A 27,562-nucleotide genomic window follows, 5' to 3' on the forward strand; every position below is an offset into this window, starting at 1 on the left:
TGAAATTGAAAAAAATAAGTTTTATTAGGCTATCAAAAATATGGCACATCTGTAGCAAAAGTACAGAGGACAGAATACTTTTTAGTGCTGAGTGCCACTTCTAAATCATGGCAACTGATTCAATACAGCAGAGGCTGCCCTTCCAGAATCATGTTTATACAACACATATATATATGTATTTAGGGCAGAAACCTTGGAAGCTTACAGATGCTTCATGTGAACACCTTCTGAGACCCTTGGGATGGATGTACAATGTACCAATCCTAAGTAGAGCTGTATCTTCCAAAATCTATTAAAGTCAACCAGCTTACAATGGTACTTAGGATTGCATATTTCAGCTATTTGTATGTATGCACTTAAGGAGCTCAGCCTAGCTGAGTGATAAATGAAGCGTCACTTTCAAAATTACAAATCCCCTCTTCACAGATGTGCACTACTGGGAGGCACTGTATACACCAACAGTTGCTCAGTGCAAAGTCCACTCAGCTCAAAAGAGTCACCTTCCCAAGTTGCCCTTATTCAGCATCTGTCGATTTAAAATGGTCGTCGTCAATAGTGGAGTAGATATGTCCTTCACTGCTGAGAAACTCAACGGCTTTCCTAGAGAAAAGAGAAAGAAAAACAACTGTCATGTAATCTAGGACTTGCTCTTCAGTGCTTTGCCCTATCCTCCTTGCCATAAACAAAACACGCTGGAGTGAAACACACCAGATGGAAACAAAGGGGGAGGGGGAGAATCACATGGCTACTCAAAGGCTTATTAAGACCTGCCGGAGGGAGCTAAGATATCCTATACGGGATATCATAAATAGATCCCTACTGGAGGGGCATTTTCCATCAGCGCTCAGAGAGGCGGTGGTCCGTCCCCTCTTGAAGAAAACATCGTTACATCCGACCGAATTGGCACACTATCGGCCGGTATCGAATTTGCCCTTTTTGGGCAAACTTATCGAGAGGGCAGTGGCGTTGCAGCTACAGAGCTTCCTGGAGGACGCTTCTATCCTTGACCCCTACCAGTCTGGTTTTCGCCCGGGCCACGGGACGGAGACGGTGCTGGTCGCCCTGGTGGATGACCTTCAGCGGCATCTGGATCAAGGCGGCTCGGCGGTGCTGATGTTGTTGGACCTATTGGCAGCGTTCGATATGGTCGACCATCGGCTTCTGGCGCGCCGCCTTGCCGGCGCAGGGATTCAGGGGTTGGCCTTGCAATGGTTTTCCTCTTTCCTTGACGGTCGGGGACAAAGGGTGGCGATTGGGGAGGAACTGTCCCGGAGACACACGCTTGATTGCGGGGTGCCTCAAGGGGCGGTGCTCTCCCCGATGTTATTTAACATCTACATGCGCCCTCTTGCCCAGATTGCCCGAAGGTACGGGCTCGGGTGTCATCAATATGCTGATGACACCCAGCTCTATCTGCTTATGGATGGCCGGCCCGCCTGCGCCCCAGAAAATCTGGACCGAGCGTTACAGGCAGTGGCTAGGTGGTTTAGGCTGAGCGGGCTGAAGCTGAATCCGGCGAAGACAGAGGTCCTGTGCCTTGGTCGCTGCGGCCCGGGAAGGGAAATCCCCCTGCCAGTTTTTGACGGCGCGCCACTAACAGCGTCGGGCAGGGTTAAGAGCCTGGGGGTGCTGTTGGAGCCTTCACTGACAATGGAGGCCCAGATAGCAGCCACTGCCAAGTCCGCGTTTTTTCACCTTCGGCGGGCGAAGCAGTTGGCCCCCTTCCTGGAACGTGACGACCTGGCAACAGTGATTCATGCTACGGTCACCTCGAGGTTAGACTACTGTAATGCCCTCTACATGGGGCTACCCTTGTGCCGGACCCGGAAACTGCAGTTGGTGCAGAACGCTGCTGCCCGGCTGTTATTAGGGCTCCCAAGATGGGAGCACATTCGGCCGGGGCTCCGGGATCTGCACTGGCTGCCAGTAATACTCCGAGTCCGGTACAAGGTGTTGGTTATTACCTTTAAAGCCCTATATGGCCTAGGACCTGTCTACCTTAGGGACCGTCTTTCCCCACACGTTCCCCAGAGAGTACTACGCTCGGGTTCACAAAACCTGTTGGTAGTCCCCGGGCCAAAGGAGGCCCGTCTAAAATCCACCAGGGATCGGGCCTTCTCAGTAACGGCACCTTATTGGTGGAACCAGCTGCCGGAGGAGGTGCAGGCCCTGCGGGACCTAAAGCAGTTCCGCAGGGCCTGTAAGACAGCCCTCTTCCGGCAGGCCTATAATACTGACTGACAAGGAAATCTTTTGGATGGAACAAAATACATCTGTAGACCGCCGGTTTTTATCTATCTTGCTTTTATTAATTTATGGTTTTAATTTTACTTGTAAGTGTTTTAAATTGTAGTATTTGAATTATCATGTTGTAAGCCGCCCTGAGACACTTCGGTGCGAAGGGCGGGGTATAAATCCCAATATAAATAAATAATAAATAAATAAATAAATAAAAGAGACTGACTATGGAGGCGGCTTTAACCAGCAGTAAGAGAAAAATAAGCCTACCTGTTGCATGGTCCAAATGCATTTAAAACACATTTTTAAAAATCAAATGGTCCTTTGGGACAGCTTACAAATTCGAATCAAAACAATTAAAATATAGATTCGGTACCCAAATGCACAGGAAAGGAATAATGTTGGGAGGCAAAAGAGAAAGCATCTGTGGCTTGGAAGCTGTCATTATGGCTGTTATGGGCTTATGCATGGGCTTATCTGAGTCCAACAGACAGCAGAAATACTCAACAGTGATGCACAGGTAAGTCAGTGACCCAAGATGGAATTGCTTGTGCTTCACTGGACAACATGCATAAGCAGACATCAGCAATGCATGCTGTCGACAATTTTATTAAACTCCTAACATGCTCTACGTTTACAAGTAGTACTCAAGACTGCTTAAGAATTACAGTGTAGCTCAGCAGGTCCCCAACATGGTGCCCACTCCATGGTGCCAGAATCCCAAAGGTGCCCACATGCCCAAAAAGGTTGGGGAATTCTGGCACAGCTGGTGTGCTGAGAGATCCCAAGGATGCCTTTCTTAAGAACATAAGAAATGCCTTGACATCCAGCTAGTGCTCCACTTGTAACGAGTCCTGCTGAGTCAGAGCAGTGGTCTGCCTAGTCCAGCATCCTGTTGCACACAGCAGCTAAAACGTTTTGCCCTGGAGGGCCAACACACAGGGCACAGAGGCCAAAAAGTTCCCCTAATTAATGCCTCCTAGCACTGGAATTCAGAGGTTGACTGCCTCTGTTTACTTCTTGCCTATCCCCGGCTACATGCCAAGAGAGTTTTGAAACCCCTTCCCCCAAATAATAAAGCATTCTCAGCTGTGAAACTGCATTGTTTAGTACTGTGCCATTCAAAGAAGTTTCAAAGCCAAGAAGCCAGCAAGAGAAGTGCTGGTTGACCCCCCCCCACAATAAGCAGTGTTCCCTTCCCCTGCTTTCTTTTGGGGGGGGGGGCAGCTCTTCCATTAGAAAGTCCAGGATAGCCTGCACAGACTTACTTGATGGTAGCCACGTTCATATTATGCAACTGAGACTTCAGTTCCTTAAGACTTATTCCCTCAGTAGACACGGAGCTTTTGATCAAGTTCAGAACCTTAAAAAGCAAAATTCAAGCAAGATTACTTCAAACCCAAACAGGCAGAGTAAGGAAGACTTTTCACACACCCACTTGCTCAAGAACAAGGCTTTACTAAACTTCTACACACACAGCTTTGCCACATCCCTCCAGCAATGAAGTCTGCACAGTGACTTTAAAAAAAAAAACACATACAGGAACTGCAATAGTAATTAACACACCAATGCAGTGATACTCACTCACTGGCTTGGAAGCTCTTTGGCATGCCACCTGTGGCTTCTCTAAGAATCGTTCTCCAATGTGGCACCTGTCTAGTTTCCAGGAAGTGGGCCAGGATGTTGCCTGGTAGGGCTTTTGTGTCTGGCAAGTGGGTCATACTGTGACCCAGCTGCCACAGGAAGACTGTAGGACAGGGAAGCTGCAAGTCTTAAGTTGCAGGCCTCGAGCCAAAGAAAGAGGTAAAGGGTCCATCCTGTCCAACAACCCTCCCCTCCCCATCCTTCTTTGCAGCCTCTCAAGTTCTTCACCAACTTTGCTGAAAATTCTCAGACTCAGTTAGTACCAATACTAGGGGAGGGAGAAATAAACTGAAAGGTATAAGATGGGATGGGAAGAGTGAAAGTGGAGAGGGAGAAACAGATAAGGAAAAAAAAAAAGCAAGATAGAGGAGGAAAGTGTACATCAGGGAGGTGGGTAAAAAACAGAGCCTGCTAGGGGAAGAGATGTGAAAGGGGATAAGGCGGTGGAAAGGAGGGAGGAGGATAGCTGTAAGGACTGCTAGCGAAATATTGGCGGGGGGGGGGAGGAAGGGGCAATGAGGTTTCCTCATAGGTACCCTACCTTTTCCAGTGTAAGACAAGGACAAAATCAGTGGGGGCTGTGTATCATTGCAACAGGTTTGGTTATTAAAATTTATTAACCACTCTCCCACAGGAAAACTCTACTCAATGCTACTTGCATGGAAAAAAAAAATCACAGAAGGCCAACATCTGAAAACTACCAACAAACAATACAAGAACGCAGATCTAGTTCTTCACCACAAACAGCTAACATGCTTTTAAAATCCCAGTGGAGAAAGGAAGAAAGAGACCCATGAACTGCAGCACTGATCAAACAGTCAAAGTTCCAGAGATCAAACAGGAAAGTTCCAGGGCCACTGTCTTTGTGCTGACCCTGGCAGCCCACTGCTGCTCTCTCATTTCCTCCTGCCCCCCTCTGTAGCAAAGCTGTACAACTTGGGGCCTTGCAAGAAACTGGCTGCAGCTCCTTGGGCAGGATCCTGAAGTTAGTTATAAAGAAAAGCCCCATGCTCTCTGCTCTGGCCTTGTGCCATGGAAGCAGGGGGTGGGGAGGGGAAGAAAGTCCCACTGTGCCATGGGGGAAATGTCCATCTTTCCAATGGCAAAATGGCTCTACCACACCTGCAATGCCACTTTAGAGATTCCTGCCACTGCAGTCAGGATTAGGCCATGTGAGGGATTCATTCTGTGTTCAATGATGGCAGGCAGGCTGCAACTGAGTTTGGCTGGGGATGAAGGCAGCTGCTAGGCTCAGACCAAGAGACTGTATTCTCCTCAGCATAAATGCATCACGAACTTGGCCCACCTGCCAAGGACGGGCATAGCAGCCACTGGAGGGGAAGCAGGGAAGGGCAACAGGACAAATACGCTGAAACACATACCTGACTCTGGTGTGATGAAAGTCCACCCACTGGCATGGCTACGCTTCCTCCAAAGCTAGTCATGTTGCCCATCCCTGAAGAAGCGAACGACCGAGATGCCATCATAGATGTTGACGCTGACTGTAAAGAAATGAGACACCCACAAATGAGACACTGAACAATTGTGTGCATGGGAATTTGGAAATGTCAAGTTTGGACTGTTAACCAACATGATATGGTGTATGCCAGGGAAACAGAGCTACCTGGGTCTTTAGCTGTACTGTTGTCAGCCTTCTGCCCAATAGTATTTCTACACTATTAAAAGCTTTATGCTGTTCCCTACACCCACCCACATAGAAGTCAGCATCTTGTTTGTATACACGTACCTGAAGGCTTTCTTTTCTCAAGCTCATGTGTGCATTGACAACTTCAAGCATGTGTGTCGTCAACACATTCATATCCTCCAGCGGCATGAGCTTGAAGGCAACCAGGCTCTTCTTGTTCTAGCAAAAACAGAAGGAAAAGATTTGAGTTTGGAGTTCTCATAATTCAATTTCTTCTCAATAAAATAGCTGATAAAGCATAATAGCTTGTTGGACTAACTCAGGCTGGGTCTACTACAGACAGTCATTAAAGTGCAATATGAAAATAAAGTCAGAATCAAAAAGTTCACATCATAAAAACAGTGGGACTAGTAATTTTAAACGTTTGCTAAAAATATAAGTCATCTAACTATGAGAATTGGATCAAAATCCTCAGATTCCAATCAGTCAAGTGTTTCAGAACTTAGCACCCAAGAGAGAAACTTTGCCACTATTTCTTGGGTCCTTTTATCAGATCCAAAAAGGAAATTGGGACGTATAGCAGGCATATGCATGCTTAGAGGTAGTGCATATGAGTGACAGCTAATGGAACTCATGCTGAGTGGGGAGCTGCTTCTGTCAAGAAAGGCCGTTGGAGAATGGATGTGGAATAAAGTGGTGGCTTTCAGAGACTCTGATGTGAGAAGAGTCTAACGCAGGGATGGCCAATGGTAGCTCTCCAGATGATTTTTGCCTACAACTCCCATCAGCCCCAGCCAGGAAGGCCAATGGCTGGGGCTGATGGGAGTTGTAGGCAAAAAACATCTGGAGAGCTACCATTGGCCACCCCTGGTCTAACGTGCAGAGTCGGCATCAGAGCCAGTGTGCTGCAGCTTTGAACCGGAGAGCTCTGGTGGTAGACTATTCCCAAAAGTTTAAACACTCTCTCTGTGTTTCAAACAAAGAAACACATCTTGAGAGGGGAATGTAGTTTTCCTGTATTTAGCTTTGTGCCCGGGAGGGAGACGGGTAGGCTGAAAGTTCAGGATCTGGCAAAGGGTTTGAGGTGGCACTGAAGGGGCTTCGAAGTGCCAAAGGCCCAGGTTATTTAGCTTAAATGGAAGATAATGATATTGTCAGTGAAAAGGGTCTAGTGGAGAGACCTTAGTCTTAAACCAAAGGGACAAAGCAGGGTACACTCAAGACTGTGTGATTATAAAGTGGGAGAGTTCACTGGAAATCTAGAATGTTTATTAAAAGATAAACCATTTAATACCTGTAATACCTTTAGTGAAAGTTAAACCACTTTAAATGTAAAACTGTCTCTTAAGAAGTCAGTAACTTCAGAAGTAGTTCTGTGTTTAACTGTCTGCCTACATCTTCTAAATCCCAAAGCCTTTGTAAATGTTGATTCCCTTCCCTGCCAGTTTGTTTAAATAAACAATAACACTTGTTTAAACTACTACCTGTGCCTATCGTGCCATTTTCTGAAAGGTAAATTTTGACAACTGATTGTTTTGGCGGAGTGACTGTCAAAGATCTTGTCACAGATGGTAATCCCCAAGGTGGACTGGAAAGGCAGCCATAAGCAGAGCTAACATACACAGCATACATCTTGCAAGAAAACAGAAAGTCTGTAGTAGACTCAACAACCTGAGCTCTTGGAGAACAATAGTTAATGATTCTTTAGTGGTCTCAGGGGGTGGCTACGTTGGGCTGTGGAAAAACAGTCAGATTTGAGTCCTGGAACACCAGCCCAATTTTGCTAGTCTCTAAGGTTCCACTGGACTCAAATCTAGTTATTCTTGAATGGTTATTTCTGTGAAATTTCAAAATCTGCAGTTCTGTTATCCTTACCTGGAAGGATCGTAGATGACCAACCACTTTTACATACGTCCCAGGTGGCACGACTATGTTCTCATCCCCTGCTTCCTTTAAAAGAAATTTTAAAAGGTAGGGGGGAGATAGAGAAATATGATAATGTTTCTTGGTCTACTACAGCAATGCTAAGCTACTTTAAAAGAAAAGGATGGTTATCAAATTTGTTTGGATTTGTTTTTCCTGGCACTGCAGAAGAATAAAGCAGTCTACAAATAAGTTTTACAGTCCAGCCACAATCCCCACTCAGGGGCTGCAATGTAACTGAAGTTCTGCACCAAAAGAAACAAAATTCTGCAATTTAAAATGAAGCAAATTTGTTTATTAAATAAATTAATTAAAAGTACATTTGCTACAATGTAATCTGAGATTTCACCAGATGCTGCTCACAAATTTCTGAGCCAGAAGTCAAACTCATTTGTTACGAGGGCTGGATCTGACATAAATGTCACTTAATTGGGCCAGGCCATGCATGCCATAAAATGTAATGCCAAGTACCGGAGACATAAACTTTAGAAAAGGCCCAGGCAAACCCAATTAATGATATTATTTTAACTCAAAATGCAAACATGGAAAGTGGAGAGGCAGAAGGGACATCTGTTGAGAAAAATCCTAGTCAGGAAATAGAAATAATGTTCCCTCTAAGCTGAGTTACCGTGAGCTAGCTCACAGATTTTTAGCTTCCAGCTCACACATTTTTGTCTTAGCTCAGGAAAAATGGCCCCAGAGCACAATAATTTATTCAGTAGCTCACAACTTTAATACCAGTAGCTCACAAAAATTGAAGCTGAAAAGGTTGAGAAAGGGAATTAACGGGTCTGTCATACCAAGTGTCTGCTGACCTCAGGAACAAGAGGAGTTGGCCCTAAAGGGCTGCAGCAGGAATGGGAAACAGAAAGTCCCACTTGGCAAACAGTTGGATACAAGAACTAACAAAAAAACTTTAACTTTGTGTCTGTCAGCAACAAAACAAAAAAAATGGTAATTACATCTGTGTCGACCCACTGTCTGACATCCATTGGTGCTGCAGTCATATCATCCACTTTGTAGAGAATGTTTGTAGGCGCCTTTTCTGCTTGCCTGATTATACCCACGATAACGACCTGCATAGTGAAATGATGACAAAACATACTGTTAGTATACAGCCTTCTGGATTTTATCATGGGACTACAAACAGCCACAGACAACTTGCTCAAAACTGTGTTAACTCCAGCCCACAAAACATACAACTATTGCATCTCACATTTGTTACAGCTTGTCAGAATCAGATAAGGACTGAAAAGGCAACTCAAATTGAGTGTAAGCAGTCAGTGATGCCACAGCAAAGAAGGGAAATGCGATCTTTGGGTGTATGAGCAAATGCATAGTGCCAAAGACAAAAGATGGAATATCATCACTGCATACTGCACAAGTCAGACCATTTGGACTACTGTGTCCAGTTCTGGGGGCCTTTTTAAGAAAGGTGCAAAGGGGAGCAACAAGGTTAGAGACTAGCTTTATAAAGAAAAGCTGTGGGAACTGGGAATGTTCAGCCTGGAAAAGAGGAGGCTGAGAGGGGATACAATGACTCTTTTTAAGTATCTGGAAGGCTGTGATTTAGAGGACGGCATGGAGCTGTTTCAGTAGGTAGTGCAGGGCAAGCTGTATAATGGGTTTAAATTACAGGTGGTGAGATATCAAGAAAAACCTTTTAACAGGAAGGGAAATTCAGTGGTGGAATCAGCTGCCTGCAGATGTTGCAGGTCCCCCCCCCCTCCTGAAATATTTTAGGCAGAGGTTGGACAATTATTTGTCAGGGATGATTTAGGTCATCCTGCATGGGGCAGGCAGTTGGACTGGATGGTCTTTAGTCCCCTTCCAGCTTTTTTTGTTTAATTCTATGATTCTATGCTATGGATGACCCTATGACTTAAAGTCAGGGGTTTCCCAAGCTTGTTAAGCTTGTAGGCACTTTTGGAAGTTCGAGAACCACAACAAAATGGCTGCCATGGGGAGGTAGGTGATGCAATCTCAAAACTGTTAGGGGGTTCAACAAAATGTCACAGAAAGTTCTGAGCCAAGCATCCGCCTACAATGGAGGCAGCTATGCCCAAATGGATGCTCCCTGCAGACCACAAAGATGATGGGCCCTGAACTCTTGTGAAGCATCTCCTGCCTCCGTAAAATTCAGGAAAGCCAGGGCTATCTGTTTGATATGTGGAAGCAGCAAGTGGGGGCCAGATAATGTATCAGTGGAGACCATATTAAAGATCACCATGCTAACAGCTCGGTAACCCACCCACCATGCTCCCCTCTTTCCTACACACCAACTTACCTGTGAAATCTCAACGCCTCGAATCTTAAATGTTTCTTCTACCTGCTCAGCAGAAAGTAACTGAGACACTGTACATGGGACAAGGTTCTGCGATCTTGACCTCTGCAAAGAAGGATGATAAAAGAAATCCCACGTTTTCAGAATTTGTGCTTTAAAAAGGAAAATATCATCTTTTCTCCCCTTTCATTTCTGGTTCAAGGATCAAAATCTTACTTTGGTTTGAAAAAAAGAAAGAAACAAGCAGTAAGATTACTTGGGAGGCATTTACTTAAATCAATAGAAACACCATTTAACTCACATTACTGTAGAATGCAGATTCAGTTTTGCACTAGAACATGCACAGAGTGCCAAACATATTGCATTAACTCTAAAGATATTGCATTAACTCTAATCATAGAGCCTGCCTTAATATATATGAATTAGCATTTTCTATCCTACTTGAATGCGATAGGCCTCAGTGATCTTTCATCTCTAAAATTAGAGATAGGGGTTCATTGAACCAATAAGCAGGAAAGGAAAGGAAAGGTCCCCTGTGCAAGCACCAGTTGTTTTCGACTCTGGGGTGACGCTGCTTTCACAATGTTTTCATGGCAGACCTTTTTATGGGGTGGTTCGCAATTGCCTTCCCCAGTCATTACACTTTCCCCCCAGCAAGCTGAGTACTCATTTTACCGACCTTGGAAGGATGGAAGGCTGAGTCAACCTTGAGCTGGCTACCTGAACCAGCTTCCGCCGGAATCCAACTTAGGTCGTGAGCAGAGGGTTCCGACTGCAGTACTGCAGCTTTACCACTCTGTGCCATGGGGCCAGAGGGCCAAAATTGAGAACTCTGAGGCCAATTATCAGATCTACCTTTGTTATCAGAAATGTATAAATATTATGGTTTTATGAAGGTGGATTTGAGGAAAACTGGGGGAAAGTTTGTTGGAACACAGAGATTGTTTTCCTCCCATTTCGATATGTAAACCAATAAACGAACTATAGAACTTATCTCTTAACACTCTGGCTGTTGAGTCTCTTAATCCGCATCGAGTGTCAGTGAGAAAGACAATAATATAATATAAATAATGTAAATGGATAAAATACTAGACCATACAGAAACTTTACTCTTTGGGCTTCTGCTCTGAGAAGGATCTCCCCGAGCAGGAGAAAAACACAGTGAAACACTAAACAAAGTTACACCTTTTAAAGACAGCCTAAAAACATAAAAGAAGCCATGGTGGACCAGGCCAACAGCCCATCCAGTCCAACACTTTGTGCCACAGTGGCCCAAACCCAGGTGCCATCAGGAGGTCCACCAGAGGAGCCAGAACTCCAGAAGCCGTCCCACTGTTACCCCCACCCCAAACACCTAAAATACAAAGCATCACTGCCCCAGACATAGTGTTTCATCTATGCTGTGTTGCTCCTAGCCGTTGATGGACCTCTGCTCCATATGTTTATGTAGTCTCCTCTTGAAGCTACCTATACCTGTAGCTGTGGCAGTGAATTCCACATATTAATCACTCTTTGGGTAAAGAAGTACTCCTTTTATCTTTTCTTAAGCTTACTGCTCATTAATTTCCTTGAGTGTCCACAAGTTCTTGCATTGGGAGAAAGGTTAAAAAGTACTTTCCCCCTCAACATTCTGTATTCCATGCATAACTGGCTTCAACTGATTTAGAAGGGTGTAACTCTGTTTAGGAATGCACCAGGAAAGTCACGGTTCATTTTGGGCAAAGGTTAAATTCTGCATACCGATTTCTTTTCCCCCTGGGTTGCTGACGGAGATCCAAATCCTCCTGGTGAATCTGTATATCCACCACCCATTGAAGAGCCACCAAATCCACTGCTAAAGCCAGCTGGAAATAAAATTAAAACAAACAGGTTAGCAAATGAGACACACAGTCAAGTCCATTCCTTACAATCCCTGCTCAGTACATCTTTATCCTGTCCTTCTTTCACAAAGCTTAGGGCAGTTTATATGCCTCTCCTTTCCCTACTTTATCCTTGCAAGAACCCTCTGAGGCAGGCTAATCTTATGATTGTGGTCTAGTGCTATTTTATGGCAATGCAGGGGCTTGAGCTTTGACCAAACCAATGGGTTAAAATTAAATCAAAAGAGTTTCTGGCTCAATATTAGGAAGAAATTCATGACCATTAGAGTGCTTCCTCAGTGGAACAGGCTTCCTCAGGAGGTGGTGGGCTCTCCTCCTTGGAGGCTTTTAAACAGAGGCTAGATGGCCATCTGACAGCAGTGTGGATCTTGCAAATTTGGGGGATGGTATTTGTGAGTTTCCTGCATTGTGCAGGGGGTTGGACTAGATGACTCTGGAGATTCTATGCTTCTCCTAGATCCTTATCCAACAGTCTGATCACTGCAATGCATTGGTTCTTCCTGGATTCAGAAAAAACTTCAATGAAATTTTATTAGGGAAGCAGATTTTAAAAAGAAAGAAATATTTATTCCACATTATGTGTGCATGAAAGTGTAAGAAATAAACTTTCACCTGTAAACTGCCTGGTCTGATCACACATTCAGTGACCCTGTTCAATTTACCACTGTACGCATTACAAAGAATATGCACATGCAATCCATGTACATGCCACTGAGTACAACGCTGAATGCATAATTTAACCTTCATGTTTAAGAGCCAGCCCCTAGGGGGTTTTTTGCCTCAAGGCAATTATGCACTGGCAGTTTTTTCAAAAGGCATACAAGTTAAATTAATTAATTAAAATACATTCAGATTAACTGTAGCACATGTACAGGACTCTCATGTTAATTGTATAAATGCTGACTCTGCCAAGCCTTTGATTGCTAAGACCAGAGCCTGCCATATTAAAGGAAGTGAACTGACTACCTTAATGAACAGACTTCATCCAAAACATCTGGATGAAAAAGTTGAAAATATGAAATAGACATGCTGCTTCCGCCATCATTAAATATATTACCATTTCTAGTCTGTTACTATAGCACCTGACATTGTTATAACATTTTATTGTATAAATAAATAAAGGTAAATGTAGTCCCTTGTGCAAGCACCAGTCGTTTCCGACTCTGGGGTGATGTCACATCACAATGTTTTCATGCCAGACTTTTTATGGGGTGGTTTGCCATTGCCTTCCCCAGTCATCTACACTTTCCCCCCAGCAAGCTGGGTACTCATTTTACCGACCTCGGAAGGATAGAAGGCTGAGTCAACCTTGACCTGGTTACTTGAACCCAGCTTCTGCTGGGATCGAACTCAGGTCACAAGCAGAGAGCTTCAACTGCAGTACTGCAGCTTTACCACTTTGCGCCATGGGGCTCTAAATATGTGTATGTATGTGTGTGTGTGTGTGTGTGTATGTATATATATATATATATATATATATATATATAGCCATTTGATGTGCATACAACATTTACTACTTATACTAATACTCTGTCTCAAAGCACATCTCTTTTGAAAACATGTGTTAGTTTTTAAAAAAAGTATAAAGATGAGAGGTAGGCTATATTTTTCAGGATAGTGGATTATAACCATGCATTCAGACATTCCCACAAATCAGTATTTGCACAGTTACAAAATACATGCTTAAAATGATATATAAGCTCTATATACACAAACTCATGTACAACCAGCGCAAATAGGCATACATCTATTTATAAGAAATGCCAGTGCATTTGCAACAAATAAATCTGCAACAAATTTAAGTGCTCAGACACACACAAAAAGTAGGTGCACACGGTAAACACACTGCACACGCAACCAACTGAAGTGTGTACCAGGTAAACAGTCGGGGGGGGGGGCTGTTTATCAAAAATTACAAAGACCTTAAGCCTTATAGTTAGATCTGAGCCCAGTAGCAACTTAGAGACCAGCAAATTTCAGCTTATAAGCTTTCGAGAGTCAAGAAAGGCTACCCTCTGAAACTTAGATGTTAGAGAAACTGAAGGACCAAGAAATAAGAGAAAGGGGAGGGAAGATTGGAGAGATGGCAGCCAGTGCAATGTAGTGGTTAGTGTTAAGAATTAGGAACCCCAGTTTCATATGCAATGTTCTAAGAGAAAAGCGGAATATAAGTGTTTAAAATAACTCCCCTCTCAAGTCACTGGATGACATGGGGCCAGGCACACACACAGAATGTATCTCGCAGGAGCGTTATGGAAAGAAAGTGGGGGGGGAAACCTCCACATACCTCAACCTAAACTCCTTGAAAGAAAAACGAGATTTAAAAAAAAGAAAGAGATGCGGGAGGAAGAAAAAGGAGAATAGCAATTCCTAGACCTTAACCAAATAATACCCCCCTCTTCACTTATGGAACTTGGACGGGAGGGAGCTAGAAAGGGAATCTAGGTCACACCACTTCGTAACACGCGCGGGCTACGTTCACACGTTCAACGCCGAGCCTGCTGCCCGCGTGCTCACCGTTCCACATGCCGCGAAAGGGAAGGGCGAAAAGAAGAAGGCGGCAAAAACAAATCCACTTCCACGAGCCCTTGGCGTCACTTCGCCAACCTCTCCTGAACCCGCACGGTCCTCACCGCGCCAGACGAAGCCAAGGATACTCGGGATTGGCTAGCTCTCTCGCGCGCAGCCAATCGGCGTGCTGCGATGCAAAGAACGTAGAGGGGCGGGATAAAAGGACCGGCTGCGCGGCGCGAAGGCCTGGAAACCGAGAGACGGCTAGAGCGGCATTAACCCCAACTTTAATTTCCGGCGCGTCTCATGAGGGTAAATTTAATGTGTAATCTTCGTACAGTGGAGTTTAAAAAAGGCGAGGGCCGTATAGTCACCATAATCCATGAGCTTTTTTTCCTCACCACCCCTCACAAACTAACCAAGTCTCTACAACGGGATTTTTTTCACGGCGAAGTTAGTGACACCGACTAGTTGCTAGCCAGTGCGGCTTTCCAGTGGATTTTTTTAATTGGAAGTGTGTCGCTCTAGCCTCTCATCTTTCTGTGTCTATGGGTGAGGTAGGACAAAGTGGGAGTCAAGTGTACCTTTAAGACCAACAAAGTTTATTGGTCTTAAAGTGAGGCTTAACTCCTACTTTGTCCTACTGCTTCAGACCAACACGGCTGCCCACTTGGATCTATCTATATGGGTGAGGTGTTCGTTGTGCAAGTGCCGCCCCAGCACAGGGTCAGAGGAGCCGAAAGTACCGCCTTCTGGTGTTGCGGTCAAAATGAGTCTAGTGGCAAGCTCGGGCTTGTCGCGGGCGGGTGAGATAGTTGGGAGTTTCTGCGTAACGTTGACTTTAGAGAAGAACCCTGTTAAGATGATGAGGTTGTAAGAACTAGGTAATGAAAAAATGACACGAGATATGCAAATTTGGTAATGGAAAATGATGAAGCTGAGATCCGGTAATTGTGCTTTAATATCTTGTAAGACTCTAGGCGTTTATATTATCAACATAAAGATTTAAAATGCCTATAGAAGATTAGGGTGGTATTTTTCCAATGTTTGAGTACTTGCAGGTATCGTGAAGTAGTTTTATTTCTGTTTGTTTTTCTCTGCACTTTTTCTTTAGTATGTAATGATGAAGCTATTATTTTAAGTAGAAAAATTATTTCGTAAACTAGCTCCCCTTTCCCCCCCTCTTTCCATGTCCTGCCTTTTCTTATAAACTTAATAAAAACCTTAATATGAAACAAAAATCTGGAGACCGTAGCGATCTTGAGTATGCTGTAAGCTGTCTGTTGAGTGTGTCTGTAAGCTGCAAACCTGTTTTTGATTTATTGACATTCATTACAGAAATCGAATGGTTAATTCTTTGAGCCTAAGACCAAGGAGAAAACATGAAATGGCCGGGTATTGTGAGCTTTTGTACGTAAGTTGCTTCATGTGCTGACCAGCCAATGGAGAAAATAGCAGCTTTGCTCTGTAGCTCCTGTGCGATTGAGCAAGCCTGGCAAAGCAAGCTGTGATGCAGAAGGAAGCAAGAGAGAGAAAGAAGCAGATGGCAGTGAGTTCTTCATGGGCCTGATAGGAGCAATCTGGGGGACTGATTTGACCCTTGGGTCGCATGTTTGACTTCCCTGATCTCGAAGTGCAGAGTTCTTTGTTTGGTACAGTTAAAACTGTAATAGCAACCCGCGGGGCCTTTTCAAATCAGGAAAATTGAATTGGCGGCGGGGGGGTTATGTAAGGGGTCCTGGCCAGAAGCTCCAAGGGTTGGAGGAATCCCAAGGAAATGATATGTGAGGTCCAGGTTTGCTGACAAAGAGAGCTATAAAGCATTCTTACAGAAAATGCAGGCTAAGCTTTCATCTCCTGAGCCTTGAGTGCATGCACACACAGCAAGCTTGCCAGAATCTGAGACCACATGCATAACTAAAACTAGGCATCTTATAAATGATGGCTACCAGTCAAGTAATCATTAATTTAGTTATCTCAAACACTTGGATGAGCCAGGCCATCTTATACCTGGCATGCGGTGCGGGGAAGAAACAGGTAAGGCCTTTGAAATAGCCCAGGCCTTTGAGATACAAGCATGAGAGAAAGAGAAGAAAGTTCCTTTGGGAGTGTCTGAACCCCGTCCTGAGGGCCTGTGGGGACACTGTCCCCTGACTTCTGGGTAGGGCCCCCCAACTTCCAGGGAGCCCTCCAGGGTGCAGCCTGTTTTTTTTCTTTTTTGGCAGAAGAAAGCTTCTGAGAAGTGGCAAGCCCCAGTGGATGGGAAAGGGCGCCCCTGACTTTTTAAAAAGCCCCCCAACTTTAAAAATCCTGGCTATGTGGTCTTCTCACAAGACTCAGGACAATGAAGCACCAGCATGTCGCAAAGATGGAGTTATGGAGGCCGTACAGATTATGCTCCTCCTCCCCACACGTTGTAGTCCTGATCCAAGTTGGCCCTTTGCCTGCCTGGCAATTAAGTTCCAAGGTCATGTCTGGTCACGGTGGGTGCACTGCACAAGCAATGGAACAATTAAATGCAGACCAATAGACAGCTGCTGTGAGTTGTCTGAAAGTCTTCTTTCAGCATCTCTTCAGGGATCCGATGTGGGGGAGTGGATCTGTTCCTCCGTAGGCGGTGCCTCTTTGCTTCTATTTGTCTCTAAAGGAAATACTGTGGCAATGTCACATCTGTTTTCCCCCAATTGTTGCTGCTGTTTTCCTTCATTTCTGCCTCGCCTTTGGCACAGGACTGGACTTCCAATGTTTCCTGCCTTTGTAAATGTGCATGCATGAAACGGAAAGTCCTCTGGCTTTGCTGTGTCGTGTCAGCAAAGCTTTTGTTCCCCTGCATAATGCCCCCAAGGAGTAGATCTAAACAGGCTTGGCCCTTGGCACTGGCTTTTGGAAGAAGGGAAGGACTGACAGCACTTTTCAGTCCTAGCAAGCATACATCTGTGGTGGAAATCTGGCTACTCTCTTGCACCTTGTCAAAAAGGCAAGTGTGCAGAACAACATTATGGGGCGCTGTTTGGAAGCCAAGTAGGGTTGTTTGGCAGCTAATGATTCAGAAGTCTGGGAGAGGCTAAAGTGCACTTGGCTGAGAGTTCCTGCGGTTGTAACACAGAAAATTAAGAGGCTCGTCAACCTGGCAGTAGCTGGCAACAAAGCTCTTGGATTGAGATGGATCTTTTGAGAATCAGCTTGCTTCTGGTGCGCTGCACAGTTGCTGCAGCAGCCACAGGTATCTTTCTCTTTTCTCTGTTGCTTGGAAGAATGCAGGCTGAGTTTAAAGTGAGTAATGTTGGTTGCTTTTGAGAATCAGCTTCATAGACTTGGCAAGAGCTGGGGGTGGCCAGGGTAAGTGGCATAGCACAATTGAAGCCAGAACGGGACTTTGATATGTGTACACCAGGCAGGTCAAAAAACATGAAAGATGTGCTGCTCCCTCTCACTTGTGTGGATTCTGCATAACCAGATCACATCTGGGCTTGTGCCACCCATGCTGAATACCTAGAAAATCCTGTTGGGTGAGGTATGGGCAGTCATGCAAGGCTTAGTGTGAAGTTGAGGGATTTGCACTTGGTATTCTAATCTGTGGCTCATAAAAGAAAACCCCAGAGTTGCTCCTGTTAAGAACCTGAGTGTGGGGGCTAGCAGGCCCAGGGGAGAGAGACCCTGAAAGACAGGAGTGTTGAACTCATATGTTATGAGGGCTGGATCTGACATAAATGGGACTTTGCAAGACCAGATGTGTCATAAAATGTAATGCCTGGAGTGGAGATATACACTTTATACAGGATACAGAGAAACACAAAGATATTATTTTTTACTTAAAACACAACAGGCTTAAAACTCTTGTGATGTTTTGTTTAAAATGGAAGGGTGGGGGAATAGTGGGATTTGGCAATGCAATTTTAAAAATGAAACATCAAGAAAAAGCACAAGGATCACAACAGAAACTAAAAATATTAACCAAAACTATAACATGCTTAGGAAAACATGAAATGGCTGAGCATTGCAAGCTTCTCCCCCTGCCTCCAGGTCTACTTGGACTGGCAATGGCTCTTCAGTGTAGTATCCCCCTTTGGCTGTGGATTCCTAGGTTAGAGTACTCAGTAGGCACCAGACACTTAGCACATACGTGTCCCCTCTACACCTGATGGCAACTTTCTCCCTTTGGCAGCTACGCATCAGGCAGAGATTCAGTATTTATTTTGGTCTTTTTTATTTTACAAACTCTTTCTGTCCTCACAAGGGAAATCAACCCTGACTTCCCTGGAAGGTCAGATGCTGAAGCTCAAATACTTTGGCCACCAAATGGGAAGGGAGCACTCGCTGGAGAAGCTCCTGATGCTGGGAAAGGCAGAAGAAGGGGATGGCAAAAGATGAGATGGCTGGATAGCATTACTGATGTAACTAACACGAATTTGGGGAGACTTTGGAGGATGGTAGAAGACAGGAGGGCCTGGCATGACTTTGTCCATGGGGTCGCAAGGAGTCGGACTCCTCGACTGTGCAACTGAACAACAAAAACCTCCCTGCTGGGATGACCTGCATTTTGTGTGTAGAACAAGGAGAGCTCAAACCCTTCAGATATTTTTTTTAATCACAAGATGGTGAAGCCCTGCCCATGCCTAGCCTGCATATGTTTTAGGAGCTACCTATGTGTTGACTCTCTTGTTGTATTGTCTCTCTGGCACATTGCAGGTGTTCCGTCTTCATTGGGAGACCTAAGTGACCCTGGCATTTCCCTAAAGTGAGAGTAACTTCAGGCTTTTCTTTCTTTCGGCAGGCTCCTTTTGGCACATTACAGACCTCCACCTGGACCCTCAGTACAAAGCAGTGCCAGACCCTCTAGGGGTGTGCCCATCTGCTGGCTCCCAGCCAGTGGCCGGTGCGGGGGCTTGGGGTGATTACTTATGTGATGCTCCCTTGATTCTCGTCAACTCTTCCATCTATGCCATGAAGAGCATTCTCCCCAACCCAGATTTCATTCTCTGGACCGGGTAAGGAATTTGCAGATTGTTCTTTATAGGAAACGATAAACTGTTTTAACACTCAATTCAGTCTATCTTTATCTAAACCTGAAACAATGACAAAAGCATGGGGGGGGCATGGGGGGAGCATTATATATAAGATAAGCACATTATGAAATAGTGAATGACACTAGGGCTGTCATCTGGTTAAAGAAATGGTAGTTGGTTAATTGTGTGAGTTTAATTGCTGGTTCTAGGAAATGGTGGATTTTTGTTGGTGTTGGTAAATGATGTTAGTGGAAAGTGCCATGAAGTTGCAGCTGATCTATGGTGACCCTGTTGGGCAGGGGTGTCAAACATGTGGCCTGTAGGCCACATCAGGCCCTTGGAGGGCTCCTATCAGGCCCGTGAGCAACTCACTGTTGTCTGCTTCCTTCTCCCTCTCGTTTCCTTCTGCATCACAGCTTGCTTTGCCAGGCTTGCTCAATCACACTACAGAGCAAAGTCTCTGTTTTCTCCATTGGCTGACCAGCACATGAAGCAACTTATGCCCAACCATTTCATCTTTTCCTCTGGGTCTCAGACTCAAAGCATTGACCATGAGATTTCTCTAATGAATGTCAGCAAATCACACATAACTTTGCAGCGTAGCTTTGCAACTTACAGATGCACATCTGAACAGCATATTCAGGAATGCTACAGCACAGACATTGTCTCCAGATTTTGATGCAGTAATTCAGCGCAAAAGGTGTCAGTTATCAGAGAGAAATAAAATATTGCAAGAGTGCTAATCTGTTAAGCATGTTTTATGTTTTTTAAAAATCTTTTTGTGTGTTTGTGTCCTTCATCTTTGCTATCTGGCATTACATTTCATGACACATATGGCCTAGCCCGACAAGGTCTCATTTATGTCAGATCTGGCCCTAATAACAAATGAGTTTGACACCCCTGTGTAGAGTTTTCAAGGCAAGAGACATTCAGAGCCTTAGCCTGCCCCTGTGTAACGACCCTGGACTTCCTTGGAGGTCTCCCATCCAAATACTGACTGGGGCTGTCCCTGCTTAGCTTCCAAGATCTGAGGAAATCAGGCTAGCCTGGGCCATCCACATCAGGGCACATGTATCCTCTGTAGTTTTTGTAAGTCCTTGTATTAAAAGAAATATTTGTTTAAAAGTCTGCCTCCTCATTAATTGGTAGAAGCTTTTTAGTTGAACGATTCCCCCCCACACACACACACACACACACTCTTTTGATGTGGCCAGTTATTTGATCAGATATCACTGCCTACATTGGAACGTTTAGGGAGGGAAATGCAAATGAAATGTAGAAGATGATCCTGATATCTTTCTCCTATTTTGCTAATTTTCTACCTGGGCAATTTTTTAGGGATACTAGCCTCTGTCCAGCATCTGTGTTCTTGTAGTATAGGTAGTGTTGGATAGTAGCTATGCTTTTTCTCCCCAGGGATGATACTCCACATGTTCCGAATGAAAAACTGAGTGAAGAAGCTGTGCTGGACATAATCAGACAACTAACTGACCTGATCAAACAGGTATTTCCAGGTAAGACATGCCAAGAGCTATGGGGACTATCAAGGCAATCCTACAAAAAAGACCCAGCAGGATGCAACGAGTGGAAAATTCAGGAAGAGAAACTTCAATTGCACTCTTTTTTTAAAAAAGGAACACTTAAGACAGGGGTGTCAAACTCATGTGTTATGAGGGCCGGATGTGACATAAATGAGACTTTGTTGGGCCGAGCCATGTCAGGCTGGGCTATGTGTGTACCTATTTAAGATTAGGTAGCAGGGATATAAACTTTATAAAGGACATAGACAAACACAATTAAATATATATATTTTCAAAAAACTTAAAACATTACTACTTTTTGGTCTTAAAGGTGCTTTCTTTGTATCTCTCCCATGAGATCCAGGGAACTGGATAAAGGAAGCTCTGGGTCTTTCCTTCCTTCCCCAGGGGGCCAGAAGGGGGAGGAGCCTCAGCCAATAGAAGGAAGAGAGGTTTGGCTTAGTAGCTCTGCTGTGCAATTGAGAGAGCCTGGCAAAGCAAGCTATTCCTCCCCTCTTTCCTCATCCGATGGAGAAAATAGAGACTTTGCTCTGTAGCTCCTGTGCGATTGAGCAAGCCTGACAAAGCAAGTTGTTATGCATAAGGAAGCAAGAGAGAGGGAGAAGGAAGCAGATGCCAGCCAGTTGCTTGGGGGCATGTTTGACACCCCTGACTGCTTGTAGTGGGAAGGATGAAGCCTAAGAGTTCCACTCTGCCATTGGAAAATGTAGTCTGGATCAAACTCCTTGTGTGTGGAACACTCTTAGAAGTGTGGAGTTGCCAGCAGGGATGATACCGGCAATGTGGATTGTTCTGCAATGGGGATTGCAGAACCTCTTGGAGATGAGTAGCATTGCCCACCACCCCACTCCATTCAATGTATAATGGGGGCAAAATTCTTCCCCTGGAACAGGACAGCATGTCTAATCTTTGCTCAAGCATCCATATTCTGCTTGTCTGTACTGTGGCCATGTCCACTACCATCCAAGCAGCGGTAATGCTTTTTCAACTCTTCTCACTCTCCCCGCCCCCTTCACCGTGGCTTCTGCTCCATTCCAGACACTCAGGTCTATCCTGCAATGGGCAACCATGACTTCCACCCCAAAAACCAGCTGCCAGCTGAGAACAACACGATTTACAGTGGACTGGCAGAACTGTGGCGCCCGTGGCTGAGCAACTCCTCGATCCATACGTTCAAAGAAGGTGCGTGGTGTGGGGGGGGGGGGGACATCTGCCTTCTTTAGCTTCTGATTAGCCCTATGAACATGTATCTTTGCCTGACTTTCATACACGAGGAAAGAAGCTACTGAAGTTCATGATAGTCAGTGAGTTTCTCTTCCTAATAAAAGGATGCAACAGAAGGCAAAATAAGCAATAAAATCAACGTTCTAAAGAAATCTCAAAGGCCCTAAAATGTCATCCACACAGAATGAGATTATCCCATCTCTCTGAGGTTGAGTAGCATTTAGTGAGTTCTTGGAAAAACTGGGAGAGGCTTGGAATCTATTCAAAATTAGCCTTATATTACGAAGCGGTGGCTTTGCATAGCAAATTGCAGAGAAGGAGATTGAGATCAAGATGGGTAGCCATGTTAGCCTGCCTGTAGCAGTTGAAAAGAGCAAGAATCCAACAGCACTTTAAAGAGAAACACCGTTTGTCGCAGGATATGACTGTGAGATTTTGTGAGTCACTGTTCTGAAGAAGTGAGTATACCCTGCCACAAATGGTGTTACTCTTTAAGGTGCTACTGGACTCTTGCTCTTTTCTACTGCACAGAAAGAGATATATATATTTAATTTTCACAGCCTTTATTTAGTGCCTTTCCATCCTCATGGCTTCTCAAGTCCACTAACAGATCAGAATGTAAAATGCAGGTGAAATCAAAACTGTAAAAGAAAAATGTAAAAATAACGGATTAAAACACCATAAAACAGATCATTCACAAGGATCAGGAGATAAACTACTATGCCATTCATTTAAGCTAGTTCCAAGCTAATACTTTCTGGAAAAAGGAAGTTTTGAGTTTTTGCCTCATGGAGCAGAGTGGTAAAGCTGCAGTACTGCAGTCTGAACTCTCTGCTCCCGACCTGAGTTCAATCCCGGTGGAAACTGGGTTCAGGTAGCTGGCTCCATGTTGACTCAGCCTTCCATCCTTCTGAGGTGGGTAAAATAAGTACCCAGCTTGCTGGGGGGAAAGTGTCGATGATTGGGGAAGGCAATGGCAAACCACCCCGTAAAAGAAGTCTGCCGTGAAAACGTGAATGCGACGTCACCCCAGTCAGAAACGACTGGTGCTTGCACAGGGGACTACCTTTACCTTTTCCTATAGGGAACAAGCCTTGGGGAAGGAATTGTTCAGCCTTCAGGATGTGTTGGTGAGTGTATTAGGGATGCCAGCCTCCAGGTGGGACCTGGACATCCCTCAGAAATACAGCATCTCCAGAGAGAGATAAAAGGCAATGTACCCTGTTGAGGTCCTTGTCCTCCACAGGCCCCAGCCCAAAATCTCCAGGAGTTTCCCAAGCTGGATCTGGCAACCCTACTCCCCCTCACATTCCCCTACAGTGGCCAGGTGGGACCTGGCAACTCTACTTGTTTTTGATCTTTTACTCTTCTGCAAAACATGCACTTTGACCCCTAAGTTAATGCATTTTTTACAATACAGAAATCAGTATTTCCCACACACACACACACACCCTTCCTGCTTTCCTACTAATAGGAAGTTACTTCATGGGGGTTTTACAGGGCCCTTTCCAGTTAGTGAGCAAAGCTTTTCTTTCATTAGTAATCGTCATGTGCGGGTCAGGAGGATACACACTTGCCCCCGTCTGCCTTCTTTAGCTTCTGCATAGCCCTTTGAACATGTAATGCTTTGCCTGACTCTCATACCCAAGGAAAGAAGTTACTGATAGTTCATGATAGTCAGTGAGTTTCTCTTCCTAATAAAAGGATGCAACAAAAGGCAAAATAAGCAATAAAATCAATGCTTCTTTTCATTTTTATATATTAAATGCAAACTGCTTACAGAACTTATGTGTTGGCACAGAAAATTAATAGAGAGGCAAACAAACAAGCAAGAGTTTTGCTGAAACCTCACTAACTCCCCGTATGGCATTTCCCTTCCCAGGTTCCAATAAAAGGGGTGGGGGACCTGGTCAGAAAACATTCTGATCCTGATGGAAAACTTCCATCTCTCCAGTGCAAAGGTTGTTGCCATCTGGTAGCAAAAAGAGTCAGGAATTCACTGCCAGAGGCGGTGTTCCCTCTGAGTTAGCTTGAGCTAGCTCACAGATTTTTAGCCTCCAGCTCACACATTTTTGTCTTAGCTCAGGAAGGATGACCCCAGAGCACACACTAATTTCTGCAGTAGCTCACAACATTAATGCCAGTAGCTCACAAAATAGCATTTTTGCTCACAAGATTCTGCAGTTTAGAGGGAACATTGGCCAGAGGATGTAGTGATGGCCATGGGCAGGGATGAAATTCTAGTAGGAGTTGCTTTGCATATTAGGGCACACAGCCCTGATGTAGCCAATCCTCCAAGAGCTTACAAGGCTCTTTTTTGTAAGCTCTTAGAGGATTGACTACATCAGGGGTGTGTGGCCTAATATGCAAAGGAGCTCCTGCTAGAATTCCACCCATGGCCATGAGAATAAACGGCTTTAAAGGGGGATTAGAGAAATCTATCTATCAGAGGCTACTAGCCATGGTGACTGAGGGAAACCTCCACTTTCAGAGGCAGTCAGGCTTTGAATCCCAGAGCCAAGAGGCAACATCAGGGGAAGGCCTCAGCACTGTTGCTGGTCCTCCAGGGTAACCGGTTGGCTGCTTTAAACTGGACAAGATAACCCAGCAGGGCTCTTCTTATGTTCTTAAGTGGAAAAGGATAATGCTAGGGTGGACTTGAAGTAGGGTTGCCAATCCCCAGTTGGGGGCAGGAGATCCCCTGGGTTGGAGGCCTTCCCTCCACTTCAGGATTATCAGAAAATGAGGGGAGGGGTTTGAATGTCCATTAGGCACTTCATTATACCATACGGAAATTGGTCCCCATAGGGTATAACGGAGAATTGATCTGTGGGTATCTGGGGCTCTGTTTTTTGAGGTAGAGGGGCCAAATTTTCAACATAGCATTTGGTGCCTCTTCTAACCCTCCCGCCAAGTTTCAAAAATATTGGGAATCCAATTCTATGAGCCCCAAAAGAAGGTGCCCCCATTTTCCATTATTTTCAATGGAGGGGAAGCATTTAAAAGGAGCGTGCTCCATTTAAATGTGATGGCCAGAACTTCCCTTCAGAGTTCAGACATGCTTGTCACAACCTTGCTCTTGGCTCCACCCCCACGTTTCTTGGCTCCACCCCCAAAGTCCTTAGATGTTTCTTGAGTTGGACTAACTGGAATGGGATTTGCAAACAGGAAGGAGGGCTTCCTTTCCTAAAAGGAGAGCGACGGTTTAAGCGTGGAAAATGGGGGTTTGGTTATCTTTTAATTGCCTATTTGACATTAGATTAAATGTCTGGAAGGCAATCTGCTGTTTCGTACAAACCCCCAGCTGCCTTGGAAAGGGCTGCTCTTGCAACTCTGCAATTCACCCATAGCTGCAGATGCTTAAACTGACTTCTGTTCTTTATCATTTCTGCACAGTCTTGAGTAGATGCACGATCCAGCTCATGCTCTTTTGTAGGTGCTTTCTACAGTGAAAAGCTGTCTGGTTCTGGCCCAGCAAGGCGGATGGTTGTCCTCAACACAAACCTATATTATGAGAATAACAATCAAACCATCAGCTCAAAGGATCCAGGAGGCCAGTTTCAGTGGCTGGAAGAGACGCTTGCCAATGCATCGAAAGCAGAAGAAAAGGTTTCTTGCAGCAGTCTTATTATTCCAGCAGTGATTTTACAGAATAATGCCCAGTTGTTGTAAGGCAAAGGAGTACAGGCCCTAACCAGAAACTGAGCTAATTTCCCCAGCTGACTTCAGTTTGGTGTCATGGTTAAGAGTGGTGGACTCTGATCTGGAGAGCCGGGTTTGATTTCCCACTCCTCTACATAAAGCCAGCCAGGTGACCTTGGGTCAGTCGCAGCTCTCTCAGAGTTTTCATCCCTGCCTACTTAAAAGGCAGTGTTTCCTCTACGCTGAGTTAGTGTGAGCTAATGCAGGTTTTTTAGCCTCCAGCTCACACATTTTTGTCATTTAGCTCAGGAAAAATGCCCCCAGTGCAAACTGATTTATGCAGGAGCTCACAACTTTAAAGCCAGTAGCTCACAAAGTAGAATTTTTGCTCACAAGACCCTGCAGCTTAGAGGGAGTGTTGGTAGCAGCCCTCATAGACCACACCAGCCTGATCTCATCAGAGCTGGGAAGCTAAGCAGAGTCAGTACTTGGATGGGGGACCATCAAGAAAGTCGGGTTGCTGTGCAGAGGAAGGCAATGGCAAATCTATCCCTGCTCATCTCATGCCTAAAAAACCCCAAGAAGTGCAATTTCATGGAGTTGCCATGAGTCAGTTGCAGCTCAAAAGCACACTTTACACCAGATGCAAGGTGAAAATAAAAATGGAATTGAAGCAGATGCCTCTATTGGACTGTGAAATGCATTCAGTAAAATACCCGTGAAAAATAAATTTTGCCATTGCGAATACACAAGATTAATACATCTCCCCTGCAATGTCAAAGCATTTCAACAGTAACTAATGGTTTAAACAGCATGTTATTGGGTGAAAATGGTTTAGATCCTCAGCCCCCAAAAAACAAAGGAGGCAAGTCACTGTTGTTCTCATTGTATAGATGAGGAACTGAGACTTGGGTCATTTAAGATGTGGCTGCCCAGTGGATTTGTCACTGAACAGGAATTCAGAGCCAGGCCTGCATCCACGTATCAGCTGGACCTCAGTGTGCTTCCCTTCTTGCCATCTCAACTCATCTCCTTTTCTTTGCAGGTCTATATTATTGGCCACGTCCCACCCGGCTTCTTTGAAAAGAAGCGAGGAATGCCATGGTTCCGAGAGCGCTTTAATCAACGATATACAGAAATCATCCAGAAGCATCACACAGTGATTGTGGCACAGTTCTTTGGGCATCATCACACAGATAGCTTTAGAATTTTTTACAGCGATGGAGGTATATTTTTCTTGATGTTGTTGGCTCAGTGGTGGAGCACCTGCTTGACATGCATGGGGTCCCAGGTTCAATCCCCGGCATCTTCAATTAAAAAGATCAAGCCAGAGGTGATGTGAAAGACCTCGACTTGAAACTTTGGAGAGCCATTGACATTCAGCATAAACAGTACTGACCTCAGCAGATCAGTAGTCCAACTCAGTATTATTTATTTAATTTATTTATTTATATCTCGCCCTACCTGCCAAAGGCAGGCTCAGGGCAGCTCACAGGTGTTAGGGTCAAACAATGACCAAACAAGATAAAACAGCAATAAAACCTAAGACATAAAACAATTATTAAAACATCAATATCAATAAGTGCTAATGCAATAATTCATAGGTAGTTAGAATTTCAGTGATAGCAGATGGCGAGTTGGTCAGTATTAGATGTTCCAAAGAGGACCAAGGAATGCCATAGTGTGGTAAGAGAAATCCAGAGTATGTTTAGGTTTATGGGCCTAATCCGTTGCTATAGATGTTACCGTTATGAGAAAGCATGCTGGAAGAGTGCCGTTTTACAGGCCCTGCGGAACTATAGAAGCTCTCGCAGGGCCCTAACCTCCTCCGGCAACTCATTCGACCAGCTGGGTGCAGCGGAAAAGGCCCTGGCTCTAGTTGACTTAAGCCTGGCTTCTCTGATGCTGGAGACTGTCAACTGGTTTTGACACGGACCGAAGTGCTCGCTGGGGCATATGCGGAGAAAGGCGGTTCCTAAGGTATGCTGTCAACTGGTTTTGACACGGACCGAAGTGCTCGCTGG

At 44.8% G+C, this 27,562-nt stretch overlaps 2 protein-coding genes across 3 annotated transcripts in view; one reads left to right on the top strand and one right to left on the bottom strand.

Annotated features, from left to right (window-relative positions):
• On the bottom strand, positions 1 to 14,378 carry RPA2 (replication protein A2). Its single transcript, XM_060257497.1, has 9 exons — positions 14,132 to 14,378; positions 11,475 to 11,578; positions 9,738 to 9,839; positions 8,413 to 8,526; positions 7,403 to 7,477; positions 5,630 to 5,746; positions 5,265 to 5,384; positions 3,507 to 3,601; positions 1 to 600 (listed from the first exon to the last, which is right to left on the bottom strand). Exons 1-9 carry the CDS (start codon positions 14,139 to 14,141, stop codon positions 516 to 518), a joined length of 822 nt encoding a protein of 273 aa, XP_060113480.1. The 5' UTR covers positions 14,142 to 14,378; the 3' UTR covers positions 1 to 515.
• Positions 14,359 to 27,562, top strand: part of SMPDL3B (sphingomyelin phosphodiesterase acid like 3B) — a 17,775-nt gene continuing 4,571 nt past the window's right edge. Inside the window, exons 1-6 of one of the 2 annotated variants that reach the window (XM_060257495.1) lie at positions 14,359 to 14,437; positions 18,900 to 19,113; positions 20,548 to 20,645; positions 21,711 to 21,854; positions 25,333 to 25,505; positions 26,584 to 26,764. In XM_060257495.1, the coding sequence (XP_060113478.1) occupies positions 19,070 to 19,113; positions 20,548 to 20,645; positions 21,711 to 21,854; positions 25,333 to 25,505; positions 26,584 to 26,764 (640 nt within the window). In that variant the 5' untranslated portion in view covers positions 14,359 to 14,437; positions 18,900 to 19,069. Of the gene's footprint in view, positions 14,438 to 17,102; positions 17,349 to 18,899; positions 19,114 to 20,547; positions 20,646 to 21,710; positions 21,855 to 25,332; positions 25,506 to 26,583; positions 26,765 to 27,562 lie in introns of those variants that run through there. The other variant, XM_060257494.1, reaches the window with a different exon arrangement.

This window comes from Heteronotia binoei, chromosome 17, assembly GCF_032191835.1.
Source record: "Heteronotia binoei isolate CCM8104 ecotype False Entrance Well chromosome 17, APGP_CSIRO_Hbin_v1, whole genome shotgun sequence".
NCBI classification, from domain to species: Eukaryota; Metazoa; Chordata; class Lepidosauria; order Squamata; family Gekkonidae; genus Heteronotia; species Heteronotia binoei.